At 40.8% G+C, this 27080-nt stretch overlaps 1 protein-coding gene across 1 annotated transcript; it reads right to left on the minus strand.

Moving 5' to 3' along the window:
* Window positions 1-816: 816 nt before the first annotated feature.
* LOC136852109 (uncharacterized protein PF3D7_1120000-like) lies at window positions 817-25794 on the minus strand. The gene is made up of 3 exons (XM_067126560.1): window positions 25789-25794; window positions 22526-23024; window positions 817-989 (listed from the first exon to the last, which is right to left on the minus strand). The coding sequence occupies exons 1-3, from the start codon at window positions 25792-25794 to the stop codon at window positions 817-819; spliced, it is 678 nt and encodes a 225-aa protein (XP_066982661.1).
* Between the last annotated feature and the right edge of the window lie 1286 nt (window positions 25795-27080).

Genomic DNA, 27080 nt, shown 5'->3' on the forward strand with positions numbered 1-27080 from the left:
ACCGAGTGGTAATGCTTATCTTCCAGTAGCCCTTTATTTAGATACTGAAGGCATTCCCCTGTACGTTCGGAGATATTAGATTGGGACGTAATATCTTCGCTCCCCTACATTGATCAGGACGTAAAAAGTTTGCTCCCCTTCTTGGGCTCCCGCCCTCCATGTACAAGGGCATGACTACTTCCTTGTGCTGAGTGTTGTTTTTGCCGCCTGCGCTATGGAGAGTTGCGGGGGTGGGAGGTTGCCAGTGTCGTCAGTAAGTTTCGCTTCCACGGCGCCCTTAGTGGCCTCCCCTCCTTCCTTCTCTCTCCCTGTAGGTTCTTCCTTATCTCTCCTTTGTCCTCTTCACTTGCTCATTGGGCAAAGACTGTGAGGGGGTGTGGGGAAGCCCACGAGTGGTCGAGCTTCCTCTTCTCAGGGACCTCCTCTCGCTGCGTGGGGCAGTTCCCCTCGAAGTGAGAGGAGTGTGTCTCTATTAATCATCTTTGCTTTTTCTTTCAGGTTGACAGTGAGCATTGTAGTAGTTGGCTGGATATCTCAGTTGGGATATTTTTGCATGAAGGAGTCCCAACGGTCGTATAGTGTTGCTTCAGGATCGACCACAGAACCTGGTTGGAATGGCATAGTTCCACGTTGGGATCGTTCCAACTCTGTTCCTGCCAATGTGGATCGATTGTTGTCATTGCTGGCCTTCATGTATGCTGTGGCACTGCCTCTGGTGTATCTGTGGTCTGTCTGCTTCTGCTGTTTCCTGTGTTATGTTGACTCGGCGGCAGTCTCTGGGTGACTCTTCCTGGTCTCCTGCTGCAGCCGTCCTGATCATTCCTGTTGCTGCTGGTGACGTTCATGTGATGTTCCGAACAGCTTCTGTAGCTCCTGCATCGGCTGTCCTGATCGTGCCTGCTGCTTCTCCTGGTGGTCATGTCCTGGGCTGCTTCCGTTGTGATCCTGCCTAGCTGCCCTGAAGGTTACGATGTTTCGTGTCCACCTTCCTGTAGAAGATGGAGTGAAGATGAAGGAAGTCACCCTGTGGAAGTAGCCGCCGTCTTCTTCAACTTATCTGTGATTTCGTCTTCTGCTGCCTCTTCCCTTCCTCTCCCAAGGTTTGGGGGGGGTTGGTTAGGGAACCGGATAGATCTCCGTCGGCTGAAGGAGAGGAAGGTTGCTTATTCCCCCTTGATACCCTTGGATATCTAGGGACTGCCTCCTTCCGAGGAGGCAGTGGGTCTCTTGTTGGGTCTTCCCGACCTTCAGGTTTGGGAACTGATTTGCATACCCCCTGGGTTTTGTTTTGGGAGCCACGGCATGCAAACCTCGGTTTGCACTCCCGTTCCACCTCTAAGAAGAGTGCTGCTTCAGGTGCTCGTTTGCAAGCCGCTCTGAGTGCTCGAGATTCTGCTTGCCAGTGCTCGGTCAGGTTCCCAGCCTGGTGTCTCGATCCTATCGGTTCGAACACCAGAAGAAGCAGGGAAGAGATTCCCTTTGGGAGTCCTGCGGGACTTCTGAGGGACTGACTCTCTTCTGGGAGACCAGATTCTCTCGTTGGCTGTTCCCGCCTGAGGCCCAGGTGTCTTGATACTGCCTGCCAGCTGCTTCGGTTGCTTGGCCAGGTTTCATCCTCGTGTCTTGGATCTTAAGGTTCGAGCATGCAGGAAAGCAGACACAGAATTCCCCTTTAAACCCTCTTCTCGAGGGGCCTTGGCCTTGAAGGAGTTTAGAGTTTGGGAAATTAGCACTAGTTCGCGGCAGATGACTTCCGCTGTGTCCAGTTCCGAGTGCGTTCGCGCCATTGGATTGGCTCAGCTCGGCTCACTCAGCTTGCTCGCCCAGCCCAGCCCAGCCCCTGGTCGCGTTTGTGAGGCTGGCTCGGCTCGGCTCACCCTGCTTGCCTCCCAGTCCACCGCTTACCACCCAGTCTGGATCGCGTTCGCGTGATTGACTCAGTTTGGTGCGGCTCAGCTCGGCCCTGCTCGGTTTTTCTGAATCGGGTTCTCAGCACTGTTCGAGTGAACTTTCTGTTCCTCCCAGGAAAACGCTTTGCCATGGCACAAGCACTCTTCCCCTGTGTAGCAATAATCTCCTTTGGTTGATTATCGCTCAGTCCGCCTCTCCTGCTGGTCTTACTTGCAGGACAGGTAGCGGTACTCTTTCACCTCACCTGTTCTCTTTTCCTCTCGGTTGTTCCAAGAGGCGCGAGACGGACAGAGAGAGACCTGACGAATTTGTCTTTCTTCGGAGTTCAGCTGCCTGGTGTGCTTTGGGTGTCTGTCCCTCGATTGCCCCACAGTACAACCAGGTAGCTGAGGAGGGTTTCTTGGGATCTGTCAAGGTCTCCCTCCAAGGAGAGAGGTACAGGAGTTTCACGCTTTAGAAGTAGCAAGGATCTTCCTTTTCAAGTTGTGACCGCCCTCATTTCTCGGGGAACTTTGCACCAATTCATCAGTGCGAGGATCCCCGGGACAGGACCATGGCTCCCCCAATAAATAATCTTCATCACTCACAACCCTTGCAGTTCCCAAAGGGCTGAGAGTTTCGGGGGCCGCCGCAGTCCTTGCTTGCGAGAGCATTCTCGACCAGATGAATACTTTTCTTCAGACAAGGAGTTCATTCAGGTCGAGACACTAAGCTCCTTCCCTGCCTTGACAGAGTACGAATTCTTCTTGCCTCAAAGGGTCTTGCCGACTGCAGGTTGTTCTGACTCAGCTTCACCCGGACTGGGTTCTCTCTCTGCTTCTCCTTGCCATGAAGGGTATTCTCTTCCACAACGAGAGGAGGACACCTGCTGGTTTCCTCCAAGCACTCTCCTGATGGATCCATGATCCTTCACTTTTAGGCTTTCTCTCCTTGGATATGACATTCCTGGAAAGAACCCTGCCTTCTGGAGACTGTTCCTGTCTGGGGGTGGGTCTTCCTATACCAGACGGCAATCTGTGGGCAAGTCTCATGCTAAGAAGGGCAACTTTGTCCTAATTTGGATCTCTGGTTTCGTAAGTCCCGAGTTGGCTCGACCCTTAGGAATGAACCTTTACTTGGTTCTGCCTTTCTCTTTCAGAGATTTGCCAGATACCGCGGTAATCAAGGTTCGTACCGGGTACTGCCTTGTCCTTTGGATAATGGCCAAGACCTTTGGATCTTAGTCATCTCGGCTCGATCTTGAGTTCAAGCCAGCCCCCCTCAACTCCTAGAAGTCCCAGGCTTTGGGAGAAGATCGCTGAACACATAGCCCTCTTCTTCCCTTCTGGGAAAATGCGCATAACTGTGTCTCATTCCACCCTCTTTTCCATAAAGGAGGAGGAAGGAAGGGAAGAGTGAAAGAAGTATTGACCGGGCAGAAGTTCTCCTATTGCAGATGCCTGGATGAAATGATACTTATCGAGTCTCTGGGCCTGGCAGCAACATTGCCGAGACCTAGGAATGGATTCAGGAGAAATGTCTATTTCCCTTGGGCCTTGGCAATTCTTTTCATCAAACTTCCATCCCGCTTCCTCTCCCGTGCTCCTGATTCGGGAAATACAAGCCCTGCTAGAGCTAATCGTCTTGGTATCCTGTCATCTTGCAGAAGCTTTGCCATGGTGGAGAATGAAGGAGCTCTGCTTCCATTCCTCCATCCTTCTTTCCTCTTCGAAGTATGAGGAAAAAGTTAGGCTAATGCTTGATTGAAGGAACCTTTGAATATGCTTGCATATTCTCCTCACATCATGTGTCTACTTCCGGATTCACCGATCAAGGAATACAGTAAACCCCCTGTATTTGCGGGGGATGGGTACCACACATCCCTGCAAATAGCTAAAACCCGCGAATACTTAGAACCCTTCTAAAATCACTTAGAACTGCCTATTTTAACAGTTCAAACACACAAAAGAAAACTAAAAATGCCTATACAATACAGGGTTATCCTACTTACGATGGGGTTAGGTTAAAAAAAAACCCATCGTTTGTTGGAAAAAACGAATCTCGAATGTAGCCTGGCCTACACTAGGGTATTCAATACCATGTATACATATATGGTAGCCTAGCGTGCACTATAAAGTATACTCTATACATACACGGTATAGTAATTATTACGATCTCGCTTTTCGAGATCGACAGGTTCTTTAAAATAAACAAGCAATTGGGCTGTAATGACTGACGAGAGGTGACAAACAAAGGAGGGAGGAGCAGAACAAAACCAAAAAGTTACCTTAATATTAGTTTATTTACAAAATTTACAAGTGAGTCAGGTCCAGGAGAGAAAAAAAACTTAAAATGACCAAATCAATAAACTAACACGTGACAGCAACATAAAATTCACATAATTTAATACAAAAGAATCATAAGACACAGGCAGCATAAAATCATAAACAACAATAGTAACAATAAACAAAAAAACAAGCAGCATAGAGGGAAAAAAAATCGAGAACTGTAAAAACCAACACTGCAGGACAACTAAACAGAGCCGACACAGCAACCATCAAGTCCTCAGAAACATTTCTCCCAGACTGGACTCTCACGACAGAGCCGATACGACAACCATCGCGTCCAAAAGAAAGCTCTCCGCTGCTCTGCTGCCGTGACCTGCTGCTGTCCTGGACCTGACTGACGAAGTCTGACACCATCCACCACACGTCAACTCACCAACAAGAAAAACAAAAAAAACAAAAGGAGGCAACAATCCACCAAGGGAACAATCGACAAACGATTGCTCCTAACACCTCCCCACCTAACAGAAAAAAAAAAATTACAAAATTTGCCACACCCCCGCCAGCCAAAACAGAACCAATCCTGGCAAGGTCGCCAATATTACGATCTCGCTTTTTGAGATCGACAGGTTCTTTAAAATAAACAAGCAAATGGGCTGTAATGACTGACGAGAGGTGACAAACAAAGGAGGGAGGAGCAGAACAAAACCAAAAAGTTACCTTAATATTAGTTTATTTACAAAATTTACAAGTGAGTCAGGTCCAGGAGAGAAAAAAAACTTAAAATGACCAAATCAATAAACTAACACGTGACAGCAACATAAAATTCACATAATTTAATACAAAAGAATCATAAGACACAGGCAGCATAAAATCATAAACAACAATAGTAACAATAAATAAAAAAACAAGCAGCATAGAGGAAAAAAAAAAATCGAGAACTGTAAAAACCAACACTGCAGGACAACTAAACAGAGCAGACACAGCAACCATCAAGTCCTCAGAAATAGTTCTCCCAGACTGGACTCCCACGACAAAGCCGATACGACAACCATCGCATCCAAAAGAAAGCTCTCCGCTGCTCTGCTGCCGTGACCTGCTGCTGTCCTGGACCTGACTGGCGAAGTCTGACACCATCCACCACACGTCAACTCGCCAACAAGAAAAACAAAAAAAACAAAAGGAGGCAACAATCCACCAAGGGAACAATCGACAAACGATTGTTCCTAACAATCAGCTAATTCTGCATGTTCATGCAGAGTGACTTATGATAATTCAGTACAAAGAGGAATTGAATAACAAACAAGAATTAACTTAGCCTACACTATGGTATATCGTATACATATATGGTAGCCTAGCCTACATTATACTGTACTCTGTATTCACATATCATGTTATACAAACATCAACATAACGAATATGCATCTTTTCCATGGATCTTTTAAAATGTTATGCCTTAATTCACTGTATCCAGTGATATTGTATATATTCTTATATTGCTTTTGTATTATAAATTTCGATCATAGCGATCAATGTTTTGGTTTGGAAATCGATTGCACGGTAAGTTCATTTCGCTTAACACAGTTCAGAGTGCTTTTCTTGCTTATAGTTAGCATAAATGTATATCTAGTTACTTTATTTATATGGGCAAGGTTATTTTTCGTTATACGAAGTGTTTTTAAGTCGATATATAACTTAAATACGTCTTGTTGTGAAATTAATTTGGCTATTTTTTCGTTAATAGATGACATTGGCTGTTTCGGGGCATTTGTTTCGTGTAAAAAAATTAAGATTCTGTTTGCAATTCACTTGATTTCACCATAATACAAGCTTTACGTATTTATCGTTTACTGGCGTAAAAATAGCAGTAATGTCTCCTTTGATGCCTAGTAGTTTTGATTAAAATACTTTCTCTCCAAATTTAATTACGGTCAAGTTTCATCCATGTTGCCAATGCACGATAATTTATAGTCATCAGCAGCTTGAACATTGTTTTCTCAGCTTCAGCTACAACTTGCAGCTTACATTTAGTAGTATATTTTCTTGCCAATGTTTTATCCATACCGAATAAGGGTATAATAAAAATATATCAGTCCTATTCTACTTAACTTCATTTGTACTATAACTACGGTATTTGTTTATTACTGTACGATAGTTGAAATGCAAGCAAAAGGGCTGTTGTTTTTCGATTCAGTGATAAGCAAAACAAGTTTCTCGTTTGGTTGTTTATGGCTGTACGCAGTTACGCAAGAGTATAAAGTTACTAACAATACTTTTATCATTCTCTTTTACCTTTTTAACTAGAAGATGGGATAATGAGATGGAGGAAAAGAAGGTTGTCTATTGTAATTTGGTCTCTCTCGCTGCCTGATTGTGCGCTGCTGCCTGCGCCCGCGGGAAATTTTAAAATATTTTCTAAATACTTTCGTATTGGTATTAATTGCTTACCCCATTGCAATATCGAATTATCGTAAGGCGAATTATCATAACTAGAGCACTGCCTGAGTCATGGTCTAAGAAAGAAGGTCTGTTCACGCGCAGGTAGGCGGAGCTACACTTACGTCACACGGCGAGGTGGTTAGAGAAAGACTCAGAAGGGAATGTTTATAAACCAAAAGATTTTAATTTTAATAACGGGATTTACCCAATACTTTTGTAAAAATGTGATTACGCAAAATGCAATAGTTTTTTTTTAAAGGTAATGGAAGGGCAATAAAAGATTTATTTCATTCATAGAATATTTAATTTAACAATAGCATCAAGAATATAATTAAGAAACAACTCCCGGCTGGTAGAGACATAATTTCCTGTAATATTTACAACTGATATTTAGGAAAAAAGAAACAAGAGTGGTCAACTGCAGATATATTTACTGGCTGAGAAACAGACGAAACACTGCTCAGGTACTATGAAAAGATTAACTAGGTGAAAAATTTATTCGCCAAAGGAAATTTTGGTATTTCAATTCCCTGGCCCAAAGTCCATAATTGGTGGCATATGGTGAACTTAAATTATGCTATTTACTGGGCAAGGGCATAAGAAACTTTGCCTAGATATTGCAAAAAGATTAACTATGTCAACAATTAATTCACCAAATGGGATATTGGTATTTTAATTCCCCGACCCAAAGTTCTAGTCTAGCAATTATCTGTTAAGTTTGAAAACAGAAAAATGTCCTAAACCACGTTGATGATTTTTAGCGTTATAGGAAATCAGCTGGAATGTTCAGATGTTTAATGTGAGCTTAATAGGAAATCAGCTGGAATGTTCAGACGTTTAATTGTATAGAAATTAAATATAAAAAAATTTATTTACATTACACCTCCTCTTTCTTTGTACACCACCCAAAATCTAAAGTGAAAATCGTGACATCAAACCATTTGCAAAATTTGATTATCAACGGTAATAGTAAGCATAGTAAATGTTAAGTGACAAATATATGTCATACTGTAAATATTTTCAACTGTGTAAACTGATTTATTATGAACAGTTAACTTTACTCGGATAGAATACCACTATATGTACTCTTTCCTTGCACACCACCGAAAATCCAAATAGGGGAATCGTGGCATCTAATCATTTGCAATATTCGGTTATAAATGGTAACAGAAAACATAGTAACTATTAAGTAGCAAATATTTGTCGCATTGTAATATATTAACAATATAAACTGATTCATTAAGAACCATCGACTTCATTTCAAAAGATTACCAAATTCTAAACATGTCCTCTGATGCTGGCAGATGCATTGTTGGTATGACATCAATCTGTAACTGTACAAGATGTCTTGGTATTGAGATTCCAAGTAATTCATAAATAAGGTTCCTTGCATAATCAGTTGATTTAAAATGCAAACTACAAATCCTCGAAGAATCCGCATTAAATTTGTCTTTTCTCTTGCACAGATGAATCCATTTCTTATGAAGTTTTTAATTTTTTGGAAATTTATGAAAAGTCAGAGCAGTATTTCGATCTGAATTGGAGTTACATCCATGGTGCACCAACATTCGACATAGTTCTACAATGACGATGACCAAAATACGCGTGAATACATAATATAAAATCACAATCGCATTTACACCTCCTCCTCTCTGCTATACCTCCTTGGCCTGGCTGACAAGTAAATAGCCTATCCACTAGCCCCGTGACGTCATGCGCGAAGTTGGTCGGATTTTGGGTCAGTTGTGAACAGACCTTTCTTCTTAGACCATGGCCTAGTATTTCAACCCAATAACCGTTTTCTACTAGTCCATAGCCTGGGGGTGGGGGTTCCCGTGTGCATGAGACGTACCCTAGTTCACCCACTTGCCTTTTACAGTAGACACCTTGAATTATCTGAAAAATCAGGGTGGCCTGGATGATGGCCTGTCTCCTTAAGGGAACCAGCATCTGTTAGGGCCACTTAAGGTTGGGTATACCAGTTTGAGACATAGGCAACTTTGCCTGTCATCGAAACTGAATTTCTGCCCACTTTTTGGATGGTGGCCTGTCTCCTTAAGGAAATCAGCAGCTGTCAGGGCCACTTAAGGTTGGGTATACAGTTTGATACATAGGCAACTTTGCCTCTGTCATCAAAACTGGATTTCTGCCCACCTTCTGGATGGTGGCCTGTCTCCTTAAGGAAATCAGCAGCTGTCAGGGCCACTAAAGTTTAGGTATACCAGTTCGAGACATAGGCAACTTTGCCTCTGTCAATGAAACTGGATTTCCATACACCTTTTGGATGGTAGCCTATCTCCTTAAGGAAATGAGTAGCTGTCAGGGGCCACTTAAGGTTTGGTATACCAGTTTGAGGCATAGGCAACTTTGCCTCTGTCATCAAAACTGTATTTCTACCCACCTTTTGGATGGTGGCCTGTCTCCTTAAGGAAATCAGCAGCTGTCAGGGCCACTTAAAGTTGGGTATACCAGTTCGAGACACAGGCAACTTTCCCTCTGTCATCAAAACTGGATTTCTGCCCACCTTTTGGATGGTGGGCTGTCTCTTTAAAGAAATCAGCAGCTGTCAGAGCCACTAAAGGTTAGGTATAACAGTTCAAGACATAGGCAACTTTGCCTCTGTCAATGAAACTGGATTTCCACCCACCGTTTGGATGGTGGCCTATCTCCTTAAGGAAATCATCAGCTGTCAGGGCCACTTAAGGTTGGTATACCAGTTTGAGACATAGGCAACTTTGCCTCTGTCAATGAAACTGGATTTCCACACACCGTTTGGATGGTAGCCTATCTCCTTAAGGAAATGAGTAACCTGTCAGGGCCACTTAAGGTTTGGTATACCAGTTTGAGGCATAGTCAACTTTGCCTCTGTCATCAAAACAATATTTCTGCCCACCTTTTGGATGGTGGCCTATCTCCTTAAGGAAATCAGCAGCTGTCAGGGCCAAACGTTGGTATACCAGTTCGAGACATAGACAACTTTGCCTCTGTCATCAAAACTGGATTTCTGCCACCTTTTTGGATGGTGGCCTATCTCCCTAAAAATTAGCAGCTGTCAGAATACTAAGGTTAGGTATAACCAGTTCGTGACATAAACGCTTTGCCTCTGTCAATGAAACTGGATTTCCACCCACCGTTTGGATGGTGGCCTATCTCCTTAAGGAAATCATCAGCTGTCAGGGCCACTTAAGGTTAGTATACCAGTTCGAGACATAGGCAACTTTGCCTCTGTCAATGAAACTGGATTGCCACCCACAGTTTGATGGTAGGCCTATCTCATAAGCGAAATGAGTAGCTGTAGGGCCACTTTAAGGTTTGGTATACCAGTTTGAGGCATAGGTAACTGCCTCTGTCATCGAACCTGGATTTCACCCACCTTTTGGATGGTGGCCTGTCTCCGTAAGGAAATCAGCAGCTGTCAGGGCCACTTAAGGTTGGGTACACCAAGTTCGAGACACAGGTAACTTTGCCTCTGTCATCAAAACTGGATTTCTGCCCACCTTTTGGATGGTGGGGCTCATCAGAAATCAGCAGCTGTCTGGGCACTGGGTTGGTATAACAGTTTAAGACATAGGCAACTTTGCCTCTGTCAATGAAACTGATTTCCACCCACCATTTGGATGGTGGCCTATCTCATAAGAAATCATCAGCTGTCAGGGCCACTTAGGTTGATATACCAGTTTGAAGACATAGGCAACTGTTTGCCTCTGTCGTTGAAACTGATTTCTGCCGACACTTTTGGATGGTGGCCTGTTCCAAAGAAACAGTAGCTGTCAGGGCCACTTGGTTGTTATATACTAGTTCGAGACATAGGCAGCTTTGCCTCTGTCATCGAAACTGGGATTTCTGCCCACCCTTGGATGGTGGCCTGTCTCCTTGCTGAAACCAGCATCTGTTAGGGCCACTTAAGGTTGGTGTATACCTGAAATTCGAGACACAGGCAACTCTTGCCTCTGTCATCGAAACGGATTTCTGCCCACCTGGATGGTGGCCTGTCTCCTGAAAAATCGATGGCTGTCAGGGCCACTTAAAGTTGGGTATACCAGTTTGAGACATAGAGCAACACGCTGTCGCCGAAACTGGATTTCTGCCACCTTTTGGATGGTGGCCTGTCCTTAAGAAATCAGCAGCTGTCAGGGCCTTAAGTTGGGTATACCAGAAATAGGCAACTTTGCCTCTGTCATCGAAACTGGATTTCTGCCCACCTTTTGGATGGTGGTCTCTGCTCCTTAAGGAAATCAGCGGCTGTGCAGGCCACTTTGGTTGGTATACCCAGTTCAGACATGGGCAACTTTGCCTCTGTCATCAAAACTGGATTTCACTGCCCACCTTTTCGATGTTGGCCTGTTTCCTCAAGCAAATCAGCAGCTATCATGGGTCACTTTGAGGTTGGGTATACCACTTGGAGACATAGGAAACCTTATTCTGTCATTTGAAACTGGATTTCTGCCCACCTTATGGATGAGTGGCCTGTCTCCTTAAGAAATTGGCAGCTGTAGGCCACTTAAAGTTGGGTATTCCAGTTGAGACATTGGCAACTTTGCCTCTGTCTTTTGAACTGGATTTCTGCCCACCCCTTTTGGATGGTGGCCTGTCTCATAAGAAATCAGCAGCTGTGTCCCAGCCAATCAAGGTTGGGCATACCACTTTCAGAAACAGGCAACTTTGCCTTGTCATCAAAACTGGATTTCCTTGCCCACCTTTTGATGTTGGCCTGTCCTTAAGCAAATCAGCAGCTGTCAGGGCCACATGAGGTTGGGTATACCAGTTCGAGACAAGGCAGCTTTGCCTCTCTCCATCGAAACTGGTTCTTGCACCCTTTTGGATGGCCTGTCTCCTTAATAAAATCCAGCAGCTGTCAGGGCCATGAGTTGGGTATTCCAGTTCGAGACATAGGCAACTTTGTTCTCTGTCAGCAAAACTGGATTTTCTTCCCACCTTTTGGATGGTGGCCTGTCTCCTAAGGAAATCAGCAGCTGTCAAGGCCACTTAAGGTTGGTATACCGAGTGCGAGTCATAGCAACTTTGGTTCTGTCCATCAAACTGGATTCTTGCCCACGTTTTGGATGGTGGGCCTGTTTCGCAATAAAATGAGTAACCGTCAGGGCACTTAAGTTTGGGTATACCAGTTCGAGACATAGGCAACTTTGCCTCTGTCATCGAAACTGGATTTTCTCACCTTTTAGATGGTGGCCTGTCTCTTAAGGGAAACCAAAGCTGTCAGGCCCACTCAAGGTTGGGTACCAGTTCGGACACATAGGCTTTGCCTCTGTCATCGAAACTGGATTTCTGCCCACCTTTTGGATGGTGGCCTATCTCCCTAAGGAAACCAGCGGCTGTCAAGGCCACTTAAGGTTGGGTATACCACTCCAAGACATTGGCAACTTTGCCTGTCATCGAAACTGGATTTCTGCCTACCTTTGGATGGTGACCTGTCTCCTTAAGGAAATCACCAGCTGTCAGGGCCGCTCAAGGTTGGGTATACCAGTTCGAGAGACAGGCACAATTTGCCTCTGTCATCAAACCGGATTTCTGCCACCTTTGGATGGTGGCCTATCTCCTGGCGAAATCCAGCACCTTTCAGGGCCACTTAAGGTTGGGTATACCAGTTCGACACATACAGGCACTTTGCCTCTGTTGTCGAACTGTATTTCTGCCCACCTTTGGATGGTGGCCTCTCTTTAAATTCAAAGGCTGCCAGGGTCTCTTAAGGTTAGGTATATCAGTTCGAGACATAGTCAACTTTCCCTCTGTTGAAACTGGTCAAACCACCTCTCCGTTCCTTGTGTTTCGCTCTACATTTATTAATAAATCATGTCATATTTGTCACTTATTGTTTCAGATTCTTCATGTATCTCATTATATATGTATCATTCTACGACCTGTTAGCCCGATATATATATCTGCCTTGTACATGTTCTGTAAGGCTCTGTATGTGTCATTTATGTCTTTCAGCAAGCCTTCTGAGAATTCTGTCACGAGGGCAGCGGGGACTGGATCACCCATGCCTTTCTGTCCCCTTTTTGCATTATAAAAGTACCTGTCGTAAACAATAAAAAATCAGTCTCACTTCTGACCTTTCTTGAAACTCACACTGTCATCGAAACTGGATTTCTGCCAAAATTTTGGATGGTGGCCTGTCTACTTAAGGAAATCAGCAGCTGTCGGAGCCACTTAAGGTTGTGTATAATAGTTCGAGACACAGGCAACTTTGCTTCTGTCATCGAAACTGAATTTCTGCCCACCTCTTGGGTGGTGGCCTGTCTCCTTAAGGAAATCAGCAGCTGTCAGGGCCACTTAAGGTTGGGTATATCAGTTCGAGACATAAGCAACTTTGCCTCTGTCATCGAAACTGCATTTCTGCCCATTTTTTGGATGATGGCCTGTCTCCTTAAGGAAATCAGTAGCTGTCAGGGCCACTTACGGTTGGGTATACCAGTTCGAGACATAGACACCTTTGCCTCTGTCATCGAAACTGGATTTTTGCCCACTTTTGGATGGTGGCCTATCTCCTTAAGGAAATCAGCGGCTGTTAGGACCACTTAAGGTTGGGTATACCAGTTTGAGATACAGGCAACTTTGCCTCTGTCATCGAAACTGGATTTCTGTCCACCTTTTTGATAGTGGCCTGTCTCCTTAAGGAAATCAACAGCTGTCAGGCCCACTTAAGGTTGAGTATACTAGTTCGAGACATCGGCAACTTTGCATCTGTCACTGAAACTGGATTTCTGCCCACCTTCTGGATGGTGGCCTGTCTCCTTAAGAAAATCAGTAAGTGTAGTGTCAGGGCCACTTAAGGTTGGGTATTCCAGTTCGAGACATAATCAACTTTGCCTCTGTCATCAAAACTGGATTTCTGCCTATCTTTTGGATGGTGGCCTGTCTCCTTAAGGAAATCAGCAGCTGTCAGGGCCACTTTAAGGTTTGGTATACTAGTTCGAGACATAGGCAAAGCTGCCTCTGTAATCAAAAAGCTGTTTTCTGCCCATCTTTTGGATGCGGCCTGTCTCCTTAAAAATCAGCAGCCCTTCAGGCCTGCTTAAGGCTGGGTATACCAGTTCAAGGCATAGTCAATGTTGCCTCTGTCATCAAAACTGGATTTCTGCCCATCTTTTGGATGGTGGCCTATCTCCTTAAGGAAATCAGCAGCTGTCAGGCTTGTTTAAGGTTAGGTATACCAGTTGGAGACATAGGAACTTTGGCTTCTGTCATCGAAACTATACTTCTGCCCACCTTTTAGATGGTGGCCTGTCTCCTTAAGGAAATCAGCAGCTGTCAGGGCCACTTAAGTTTCGGTATACTAGTTCGAGACATAGGCAAAGTTGCCTCTGTAATCAAAACTGGATTTCAGCCTGTCCTTTGGATGGTGGCCTATCTCCTTAAGGAAATCAGTAGCTGTCATGCCTATTTAAGGTTGGGTATACCAGTTCGTGACAGGCAACATTGCCTCTGTCATCGAAACTGGATTTTTGCCCACCTTTAGGATGGCGGCCTGTCTCCTTAAGGAAATCAGTAGGTGTCAGGGCCGCTTAAGGTCGGGTATACCAGTTCAAGGCATAGGCAATGTTGCCTCTGTCATCAAAACTGGATTTCTGCCTATCTTTTGGATGGTGGCCTGTCTCCTTAAGCAAATCAGCAGCTGTCAGGCCTGCATAAGGTTGGGTATACCAGTTCGAGACATAGGGAACTTTGCTTCTGTCATCGAAACTATACTTCTGCCCACCTTTTGGATGGTGGCCTGTCTCCTTAAGGAAATCAGCAGCTGTCAGGGCCACTTAAGGTTGGGTATACCAGTTCGAGGCATAGGCAATGTTGCCTCTGTCATCAAAACTGGATTTCTGCCAACCTTTTGGATAATGGCCTGCCTCCCTAAGGAAATCAGTAGCTCTCAGGGCCACTTGAGGTTGGGTATACCAGTTCGAGACATAGGCAATGTTGCCTGTGTCATCAAAACTGGATTTCTGCCGACGTTTTGGATGGTGGCCCGTCTCCTAAAGGAAATCAGCGGCTGTGAGGCCCACTTAAGGTTGGGTATACCAGTTTGAGGCACAGCCAACATTGTTTCTGTTATCGAAACTGGATTTCTGCCTACCTTTTGGATGGCGGCCTATCTCCTTAAGGAAATTAGCAGCTGTAAGGCCCACTTCAGGTTGGGTATACCAGTTCGAGGCATAGGCAACATTGCCTCTGTCATCGAAACTGGATTTCTGCCCACCTTTTGGATGGTGGCCTGTCTCCTTAAGGAAATCATTTGCTGTCAGGCTCACTTCACCCCGTAACCATTTTCTGCGGGAAGTAGCTTCGGCGCTCCCAGCTGTCAGCTAAGAGCGCAGGCAGCAACCATTTAGGAATGTCAGCAAAAAGTAAAAAACACAACATGGCAACTAGTTTACCCAGTGCGCTATCTTTTGAGTACACGGGAGCTACGTTTGCTTTTTTTATCAGTTTCTGTGTGTTATTTCATATATTTTAACCTTATGTAAGACTATGAACATATATGTATATGGCTGTTCCCTTTCAACACTGTCACATATTTATGCGTCTTGTCTTTCCAACCATGATACTAATGATGATTGATCCCTTTGTTATACGATGTAAACGTGGCGACATTTGGTAAATAATATTCTCTTGGAACCTACCCTTTTGTGACGTTCTAGAATTTATAAATAATAGGTAACAACAATTGGTCATTCGAATGATTATTGTTACTAATTATCAGATTTTTCTTTGACCGGCCACATAATGGCATATATTCATGTTTCCAAAAGATTTTGCATATTGTAATCCGTATAATCCTGTCTTCGGGCTAAAACTAGATACGGGTTATGAATTCTACATCACCCCTGATCCATGCCTATTTTGTAAATAAAGAAGTTTTAAATAGAAGTAAACTGTATGGAATTTATAAGTTTTATACACATGATATATATACATATATATATATATATATATATATATATATATATATATATATATATATATATATATATATATATATATATATATATATATATATATAAATATATAAACATATATTCATATACATATAGATATACATATATATTCTGTATATCTACACATATATATACATTATATACACATATATACTCACATATACATTTATGCATATATATGTATATATACACACACACACACACACACACACACACATATATATATATATATATATATATATATATATATATATATATATATATATACAGAATATATATATATATATATATATATATATATATATATATATATATACAGAATATATATATATATATATATATATATATATATATATATATATATATATATATTATATATATATATATAATAATCATGAAGCTACAAATGTCGCTTAATATCGAAATTCACATACCTCGGTATATCTCCGTGGAGGTAACTACTTGAAGCCAACTCTACGATTCCAATTCATTTATCACTTATATAAATTCCCTTCGGCGACAATTCTCAACGAATATACCGAGGTAGCGTGAATTTTCGATATTAAGCGACATTTGTAACTTCATGATTGTATATAAATCACGGTGTGATAAAAATTTCATATATATATATATATATATATATATATATATATATATATATATATATATATATATATATATATATATATATATATATATATATATATATATATATTAAAGTGATGTATGTATGTGTACTCAGTACAAATCGACCCACTGTTTGTTAAATTTGTGGGCCTCCTCAGTACAAATGCGACCCCCTGTTTGTTAAGTTTGTGGGCCACCTCAGTACTAATCCGACCCCTGTTTGTTAAGTTCGTAGTTCTCCTCAGTACAAATTTGACCCCCTGTTTATTAAGTTTGTGGGTCTCCTCAGCATAAATGCAACCCCCGTGTTTGTTAAGTTTGTGGGCTTCCTTAGTACAAATGCGACCCCCTGTTTGTTAAGTTTGTGGGCTTCCTTAGTACAAATGTGACCCCAGTTTGTTAAGTTTGTGGGCCTCCTTAGTAGAAATGTGACCCCTGTTTAAGTTTGCCTGCCTCCTTAGTACTAATGTGACCCCGTTTATTAAGTTTGTGGGCCTCCTTTGTACAAATGGGACTCCCTGTTTGTTAAGTTTTTTGGGCCTCCTTTGTACAAATGGGTCCCTGTGTTTGATTAAGTCAGTGTGGAAGCTTAGTACAAATGCGACCCCTGTTTGTTAAGTTGTGGGCCCCTAGTACAAATGCTCGACCCACAGTTTGTTAAGTTTGTGGGCCTCCTTAGTAGAAATGCGACCCCTGTTTAAGTTTGTGGGCCTCCTTAGTGCTAATGTGACCCCCGTTTATTAAGTTTGTGGGCCTCCTTTGTACAAATGGGACCCCCTGTTTGTTAAGTTTGTGGGCCTCGTTTGTACAAATGGGACCCCCTGTTTGTAAAGTTTGTGGGCCTCCTTAGTACAAATGCAACCCCCTGTTTGTTAAGTTTGTGTGATTCCTCAGTACAAATATTACCCCCGTTTGTTAAGTTTGTGGGCCTCCTCAGTACTAATCTGACCCCCTGTTTGTTAAGTTTGTGGGCCTCCTCAGTACAAATGCGACCCCATGTTTGTTAAGTTTGTGGGTCTCCTCGGCATAAGTGCGACCCCCTGTTTGTAAAGTTCGTGGTTCTCCTCAGTACAAATTTGACCCCCTGTTTATTAAGTTTGTGGGTCTCCTCAGCATAAATGCGACCCCTGTTTGTTAAGTTTGTGGGCTTCCTTAGTACAAATGTGACCCCCTGTTTGTTAAGTTTGTGGGCTTCCTTAGTACAAATGCGACCCCCTGTTTGTTAAGTTTGTGGGCCTCATCAGTACGAATACGACCCCCTGTTTGTTAAGTTTGTGAGCTTCCTCAGTACCAATGAGACCCCAGTTTGTTGAGTTTGTGGGCCTCCTCAGTACAAATACGTCCCCTTGTTTGTTACGTTTGTGGGCCTCCTTAGTACAAATGCGACCCCCTGTTTAAGTTTGCGGGCCTCCTTAGTATAAATGCGACCCCCTGTTTGTAAAGTTTGTGGGCCTCCTCAGTACAAATGCGACCCCCTGTTTGTTAAGTTTGTGAACCACCTCGGTGCAAATGCAACCCCACTATCAGAACTCGTGTACTTAGCACCTTTTACCCTGCATTCTTCATCTCCTCCCTGGATTTTGTCGACACATGAGTTTTGCTTTAGCCAGTTCTTTGTATCCCAGCCTCATCCAGTATCCACGTTTTCATTCTTGTTACCACACATCCCAGCGCTTTTCCAGCTGCTAATCTCTCTCAGGGCGCAGTGCTTTGGCATCACAAGTCATTGGCACTAACTATGGTGCAAATATGTTTAGATTTTTAGTGTTTATCGCAATGTTTTTCTCCTGTTACACTTTTGAAACTCTTTCAACTGTCAGGTTCCACCTCAGCCCTGAATCCACGTGGGGGGTTAGTACCGTCAGTACACTTCTTGCGGTACAATGTAGGCATTGCTTAAGGTTCTTTGCAGCGTCCCTTCGGCCCCCTAGCTGCAGCTGCTTTCATTGCTTTTACTGTACCTCCGTTCGTATTCTCTTTCCATCTTACTGTCCACCCTCTCCTAACAATTGATTCGTAGTGCAACTGCTTTGAGGTTTTCCTCCTGTTACACCTTTCAAACCTTTTCACTGTCAGTTTCCGTTTCAGCGCTGAATGGCCTTAGTTGCCCCAGTGCTTGGCATATGCCTAAAATCTATAAATCAGTCAATCGGTTCAGCCCTGAATGGCCCTATAGGTCTCAGTGTTTCGCCTTTGGCCTAAATTCTATATTCCGTTCTATTCTGTTCTGGATGGAAACAGGGTTACTCCGTCAGTGTTCAGGTATAAAACTTAAGAAACTAAATTATTCGAGATGACCTCAGAGGCACCAGGTTAAACCTATTACATTAATGCAATTCACAAGGACTGGAAGTGGGGAGGGGGAGGGGGAGGGGACGGTCGGCTGATTAATGACGAACGGTCTAAATTTAGTTCTCACAGACAAGAGAGATTTAATATTTGATATGGAACACTCCGTAGGGGAGATGTTAAAATTTGTCAACTGGCCACAATTGAACTAATAAATCCTTGTGTTTACCCACGAAATGGTTCTAGATGAGGGCAAAAACTATACCATGCTATATTTGTATTCTTGACGTGTGTTTACAACAACGCTAAAATTTCTTTTAAAAAATCACTATCTTGATTTGTTAATCACATGCGTTAAATAAATGTCGCAATTATATTTGGTCTTATTCAGGTGTATTACAAAATGCCAAAAGATTAAACTGTTTAAAAGAGAGACGTTGATTATGCAAGCAAAATCTGGAAGGATTCGAATATGTTTCAAAAAGTTGTAAAAGCCAGTAAGCCTAGTGGCAACAACTTTTTTTTATACTTGTAGTGTTAAGGATACTTAAGTTCCCACCAACAGTCGTGAACTTAACTGGAATCCTGACTGGGATAGTTCGGAATGTCATAATACGATCTCATTCGTTTTGCATTCAAGTCACGACATTTAAAGAGTGGGACATTGCTTTTGTGGTTCAGTTTCTTTAGTTGTTTACATTTTTGCAGGAGTGCATTATGCATGTTGTCTCTTCTTGGCTACACAGCGTATTTTCTCTAAACTTTATTTATCCAAACAACCCGCAGTACAGTATATGAGGGTAGGAAGAGGGAGCCAAAATAGTTAGGGGCAGTAGGTGGAAATGATAGGCAAATTGAATAAAAGGGAAGATAAGGTTTTTTTGAGGTGCAGTCTTAAGACAGGAGACAGGACCATGTACAGGTACATTGAAGTATGGATAGAGCAGTCAAAAAGATTGAGAAAGAAAAAGGGTAACAAAATTGAGGGTAAGATGAGCCAGAACGCCGAGGAGAATAGAATATTCTTCCACAAAGAAGAAAAGCAAAAGGAGAAAAGTAATTGGACAGATTAAAAGGTCTGTCTCGAAATAAAAGATGCAGAGGAAGATGCAGTCTGAAGACAATGCTGTTGTGGGTCGATGGAATGTGAAGATTTGTCGAATGTGGGGAATAAAATAGATGCAGAACTGAATGAAGCATGTGTGGAAAGGCTTATATATATATATATATATATACAATGTATATATATATATATATATATATATATATATATATATATATATATATATATTATATATATATATATATATATATATATATATATATATATATATATATATATATAATATATATATATATATATATATATATATATATATATATATATATATATATATATTATTATAATATATATATATTATATATATATTATATATATATATATATATATTATATATACACAAATTGTATAGACTCCTTTTCATAAGTGTTTCAACGTCCGTAGTGAAGAAAAGTTCAAGAAAGTGGGCTGGATCATCAATTAAATTTCCAAGAGTTTTAACACGTTTAAATCGATGTTGTTTGCTTGGAAGTAATAATGAACTGCGCTTATTTTTAAGAAATTTGATGCTTTTGTACATAAAACTAAAACCGGTTAGATTTACTGTTATTTCATTAGGATTTTATTGGTGTGAAATGCGTTCGATGACCCTGGCTATAGGGAAGTAAGTTTATCAATTTTAGTCAAGTCTCCGGATTCGTTTTTATGTAGTGCGACCTGTTGCAATTCTCTACAATGTTTGTCGTTTGCTTCAAAGACGTTCTGCTTTGTACCTCATTATATCATGGCATATATTTAAAGCAGTTATTACTGAATAGCCCATCTCATTCAACTGCTATTACCTCAGGAATTAGAAGAATCTCATCATCATTTAGAGTAAGCATTAATTAACTGGTTTGTAGAGATAATAACTGTAGCCATTGCTAATGAGCCTCCATTTAACTATGGCATACCACAACCATCTCATGATATAGAGCACCACAACAGAAAAAAACTCATGTCAGAGAATTGGAACTCACATCATGAAGACTTAAAATGGCTTTGAATAACTGAACTAATCATCCTCTAACTGCCACAAAGGCGCAGGCAACAATAACCAATCAGAAATCAGTGTCCATCCGTGAAAGCCAATAAGCTTTCAGGAACCACTTCTCATCCACGCCTCATTTCGCGACCCTTGAGGGCCATGAAGCTGGTTCTGCGGTTGACAAGTAACCTTCCGGCATTGGCTGCAATTATGAATAGCCTTTAAATTGACTCTACGTGCAGCGTACAATCCCAACAATGTTGCTCCGAGGTGCTACTAACTAGATGAAGTCACGAGCACAGTGACCAGTTTTTCTTCTTTATTTATTTACCTGTTCGTTTTTTGTTTTCTAATATATTGACTTTGTGATGAAATTTCATGATGACAGCCTGGATTGGCTACAGACTCGAGCAGTACAAATAATTAATTTTATTACTTGTTTTGGCTGTGAAACCGATAATGAGCATTATGAAATTCTTCAGTTGTTGTGAAAGACCTTTTGTGTATTATGCATGTACTTTTACACTCAAGGAAAATCAAAGGATACTTGTATATGCACTGTTGGAGAGGAAAAATTACACGACGGTCACTGTCACATTCATACTTGAATTGGTGAATCTTAGATGATTCTCCAGTCAGTACAGGAAACATCCCAAGCATTAGCTGCTTAAAACACCTACATTAAGTGTACATCAGCAGCATATTCAATGCAGTACTCAAACAGCGCTTGCCCTATCAATGTCGTACGAGCTTTAGTGCCTTTTAGATAGGGCCCTTGTTTTTCAGTGCCTCTTCTACCTTGTTTTTCAATGCCTCTTCTACCTTGTTTTTCAATGCCTGTTTTATGGCCTTCTACCTTGTTTTTCAGTGCCTTGTTTTTCAGTGCCTGTTTAACACCTTCTACCTTTTTTCAGTAGCTGTTGAACACCTTCTGCCCTATTTTTCAATACCTGTTTTATCACCTTCGACCTTATTTTTCAGTACCTTTTTATCACCTTCTGCCTTGTTTTTCAATACCTGTTTAACACCTAGTTTTTTAGTACCTGTTTAATACCGTCTATCTTGTTTTACCGTACCTGTTTAACACCTTCTACCTTGTTTTTCAGTACTTGTTTAACTCCTACCTTGTTTTTCAGTGCCTGTTTAACACCTTCTACCTTGTTTTTCAGTACCTGTTTAACACCTTCTACCTTGTTTTTCAGTACCTGGTTAACACCTTCTACCTTGTTTTTCAGTACTTGTTTAACACCTGCCTTGTTTTTCAGTACCTGTTTTATCACCTTCTACCTTGTTTTCCGATATTTGTTTTATCACCTTCTACTTTCTTTTTCAATACCTGTTTATCACCACCTTTGTTTTTCAATACCTGTTTATCACCTTCTGCCTTATTTTTCAATACCTGTATAACACCTGCTACCTTGTTTTTCAGTACCCGTTTATCACTCTTCCTTGTTTTTCAATACCTGTTTCATCACCTTCTGCCTTATTTTTCAATACCTGTTTAACACCTGCTACCTTGTTTTTCAGTACCTGTTAATACCTTCTACCTTGTTTTTCAGTACCTGTTTAACACCTGCTACCTTGTTTTTCAGTACCTGTTAACACCTTCTACCTAGTTTTTCAATACCTATTTTATCATCTTCGACCTTGTTTTTCAATACCTGTTTTATCGCCTTCTACTTTTGTTTTTCAATACCTGTTTATCACCTTCTTCCTTGTTTTTCAATACCTGTTTAACACCTGCTACCTTGTTTTTCAGTACCTGCTTATCACCTCTTCCTTGTTTTTCAATACCTGTTTATCACCTGCTGCCTTATTTTTCAATACCCGTTTAACACCTGCTACCTTGTTTTTCAATACCTGTTTATCACCTTCTTCCTTGTTTTTCAGTGCCTGTTTAACGCCTACCTTGTTTATCAATGCCTGTTTTATCGTCTTCGACCTTATTTTTCAATACCTGTTTTATCGCCTTCTGATTTGTTTTTCAATGCCTGCTTATAACCTTCTGCCTTATTTTTCAATATGTGTTTAACTCCTGCTACCTTGTTTTTCAATACCTGTTTATCACCTTCTTCCTTGTTTTTCAGTGCCTGTTTAACACCTACCTTGTTTTTCAATCCTTGTTTCACACCTTCCTTTTTTTTCAATACCTGTTTAACACCTTCCTTGTTTTTCAATCCTTGTTTCACACCTTCCTTTTTTTTCAATACCTGTTTAACACCTTCCTTGTTTTTCAATCCCTGTTTCACACCTTCCTTTTTTTTCAATACCTGTTTAACACCTTCCTTGTTTTTCAATCCTTGTTTCACACCTTCCTTTTTTTTCAATACCTGTTTAACACCTTCCTTGTCTTTCAGTACCTGTTTAACACCTTCTTCCTTGTTTTTCAATGCCTGTTTAACACCTTCCTTGTTTTTCAGTACCTGTTTAACACCTTCTTCCTTGTTTTTCAATGCCTGTTTAACACCTTCCTTTTTTTCAGTACCTATTTAACACCTTCTTCCTTGTTTTTCAATACCTGTTTAACACCTTACCTTGTTTTTCAATACCTGTTTAACACCTTCTTCCTTGTTTTTCAATCCCTGTTTAACACCTTCCTTTTTTTCAATACCTGTTTGACACCTCCTACCTTGTTTTTCAATACCTGTTTATCACCTTGCCTTGTTTTTCAATACCTGTTTAACACCTTCCTTGTTTTTCAATGCCTGTTTAACACCTTTTGTTTTTTCAATACCTGTTGCTAATTCTACCTTGTTTTTCAATACCTGTTTATCACCTTACCTTGTTTTTCAATACCTGTTTATCACCTTACCTTGTTTTTCAATACCTGTTTAACACCTTCCTTGTTTTTCAATGCCTGTTTAACACCTTCCTTTTTTCAATACCTGTTTAACACCTTCTACCTTGTTTTTCAATACCTGTTTATCACCTTACCTTGTTTTTCAATACCTGTTTATCACCTTACCTTGTTTTTCAATACCTGTTTAACACTTCTTCCTTGTTTTTCAATGCCTGTTTAATACCTTCCTTTTTTTCAATACCTGTTTAACACCTTCTTCCTTGTTTTTCAATACCTGTTTATCACCTTACCTTGTTTTTCAATACCTGTTTAACACCTTCTTCCTTGTTTGTCAATGCCTGTTTAACACCTTCCTTTTTTTTTCAATACCTGTTTAACACCTACCTTGTTTTTAATACCTGTTTAAACCTTGTACCTTGTTTTTCAGTACCTGTTCAATACTTTCTACCTTGTTTTTCAGAACTTGTTTAACACCTTCCTTTTTTTCAGTACCTGTTTAACACCTGCTGCCCTGTTTTTCAGTACCTGTGTATCACCCTACCTTGTTTTTCAATGTTTGTTTAACACCTTCCTTTTTTTCAATACCTGTTCAGCACCTTCTTCCTTGTTTTTCAGTACCTGTTTTATCACCTCCTACCTTGTTTTTCAGTGCCTGTTGAACACCTTCTCCTTAGACCTTCCAAAGTCTTTCTCTTTTCCCAGTCCTATCAATTTGGAATTTTAGTCTTTTCAGCAACTTATCATCCTCATATCTTTCCACATGTCGTAATCATTTCAAAACACTCTTAATCCATCTCTTCACCTCTGTCAACCTTTTTGCAACTTCTAATTATCTCCTTTTCACCTTTTTTAATCTTCTAACAGCACGTAAACTATGAGGACAGTTTATCTCATCAGCGGCAAACTTTTTTTTTTTATTTATTCTTTACATAAAATAAAAGTATGTTGACTATTTCTGCATACCCTCCCATCTCAGCTTCCTTACTCAAATTCCCTTACCATACTTCAGCACACACCCTGTCTTGCTTTACCTATTATGAAAAGCACGCTTCTTCTCTCATACTACCTTCATCAGTTATATTTACTCCCAGACACCTATATGAATCAGTTCCTTGCATTCTTCCACCAGTCACATTAACATTCTTTGTTGCTGGTTCCTGACCTTATTCTTGCTCACATCCACGTTTAACACTTTCCTCTTGAAAAACTTTCAAAATTATTTTACTAATTTCCGAAGTTTCCCTCAATATCCCCAATCAGTGGTGAATCATCTGCAAACGTCAGCCATTCTGCAGTCCAGTCACAATCCGTTTTCTTATGCAGCAAATGTGCACTCACACCTATCATTTCCCGTGATCTCTTGCAACATTCCCTCTATGAAAATAGCGAACAGTCATGGAAAACTAAAACACCCCATTCTCTGGCCATGTTTTACTTATTTTGCTTCCCTCAAAATTCTAGTTCTTTTGAGTCTCCAGTTGCCAAGCCTCGTGGCTGTCCTTGGCGTGGAAAATATTACCATCCCAAGGGGATCCAGGTAATCTAGGACAGCATATCTTATGAAATTTGGATTTGGGATTCGCGAAAGCCTCTCTCTATGAACTGCAGTGGACAGAAAACTCTACTGGGACTTTTCTCTGGAGCGATGATTCATGGAGATGTACCCTGTTCTGTGAAATACATCAGTGTCCCTTTTGTGAAATACATATACATTAGGTTTTATTTTTGTATTCTTGTTTTTTTAGCAATTTTTGAATTGCAGTCACCTAAGTACGGAGCGTAATTCCCTATGGATCTTGCATAACCTTGATGAAATCCGTAAGTTGATGCCTGAAACAGCTGCTGGCTTAGGGACAATTGAGTAGCAGTTTTTGTCTTGTCCTTCAAAACGTCGGCCTTGTATAAGAAGTCCTGGAAATAGTAAACGTGTTGCCTGAAAGCTCTAAATGAAATATGTTATTAGCACGCGCATGCATAATCTGTTTGTTTGTGTGTCAAAGGAAATAATAACACCTTTTGAACACGCATGCAACTTAATTTGTAACGAGGCGAAGTTGATTACGACAGAGAGGAGGGGAACTATCTGGCTTTTACGCATTATCTCACACATACTCGCAATCACAGTAAATCATGCGCGCTTATAACTTTGATTAAGGGTCAGCATATTTCTCTGGTCCTAGTTCATGTTGCGAAGATGTTCCATGAAGCATATTAAGCCAGCGCTTGTAAGGAAAAGCATTAGAACTTCAGGAGTAGCTTTTATTTCCAGCGATTGTTTCAGCTGCACCTGGCAGGTCCTTTCTCAACATATGAAATTCAGTCTTCGGAATTCGCTCACTTTTTTTTTTTTTTTTTTTTGTCTTGGATTCCTGTAAATCCTGCAACCAGAAATAGAACGTATTACCCCGTTCGGTGTTCACCTCCATGTCTTTTTCGTTTCTTAAATATTTTACACGTAGACATATGGCATTATATTATGTCCACAAGCAATAACGAGACCAATGATATGGTGAGGAGTATTTTCCATCATGGGTAATAAACAGTTTTATGTATGTACCCGGTTCTCTCAACCTGACAAAGGTTATTTAATTTATTAGCGCAGAGTAGTCTCCTAACATTACTCACATTTGTTCTCGCTGAAACATATTTAAAAAAAATTTTTTGGGGATATCCATTACCTCTTCAAATTACAGGAACTACACACAACTGACACAAACATACACACACAGTATATCTATACACACACACACACACACACATATATATATATATATATATATATATATATATATATATATATTATGTATGTATATATATATATACATGTATAACTCTCTCTCTCTCTCTCTACTCTCTCTCTCTAATCTATAATAAAAAAATCCGAGTGGATCGTATTTGTCCTCCCCCGGGTGACAATAGGGGAAACGTGACACAGCCCCCTCCTCCTGTGACCTGTTTGTCACCCCAGGTGGGGACGGGGTAGGTAGAGGATCGGCCCTACGTCACCTGGGGAGGAAGCAAACATGATCCACTCCATTTTTTATTATATATATATATATATATATATATATATATATATATATATATATATATATATATATATATATATATATATATATATATATATATATATGTACATTGTATGTGTGTTTTGTGCCAGTTGTGTGTGATTCCTGCAATTCTGAAGAGGTAATGATATCACAAAAAAGATTTTTGCAAATATGTTTCAGCGAGAACAAATGTGAGTAATGTTAGGAGACTACTCTGCGCTAATTTCGAAATAGCTAAGTATCTTGTTCCCCTTCTCAGCCATATCACGAGTAACCCGTTTCACCTTGCAAAATTCTCCTTTTGTCCCTGATATTCTTGAGCAAAATCCACACACATTAATGGTTAGCTTTGATGTTCAGTCCCTATTTACAAATGTCCCTGTTTTCGAGACATTATCCTTGGAAAAGTATTCCCTAACCCGAATACTATTTACCACTGTTTTATCAGAAATCATTTAAAAAAACTCTTAGAACTTTCGGTCATTGATACCCATTTTATTTTTATTGGGAAAGGTTATAAGCAAACAGATGGCATGGCCATGGGCTCTCCCTTAGGGCGTTCTTTCGCTAATATTTTATGAGTCATTTAGAAGAGCAATTCTTTAATCAGTGCCCAAATAAATACTTTTGTACCAATATTTTATAAACGGTATGTAGATAAC

The sequence above is a fragment of the Macrobrachium rosenbergii genome, chromosome 25 (genome assembly GCF_040412425.1).
Source record: "Macrobrachium rosenbergii isolate ZJJX-2024 chromosome 25, ASM4041242v1, whole genome shotgun sequence".
Taxonomy (NCBI): Eukaryota; Metazoa; Arthropoda; class Malacostraca; order Decapoda; family Palaemonidae; genus Macrobrachium; species Macrobrachium rosenbergii.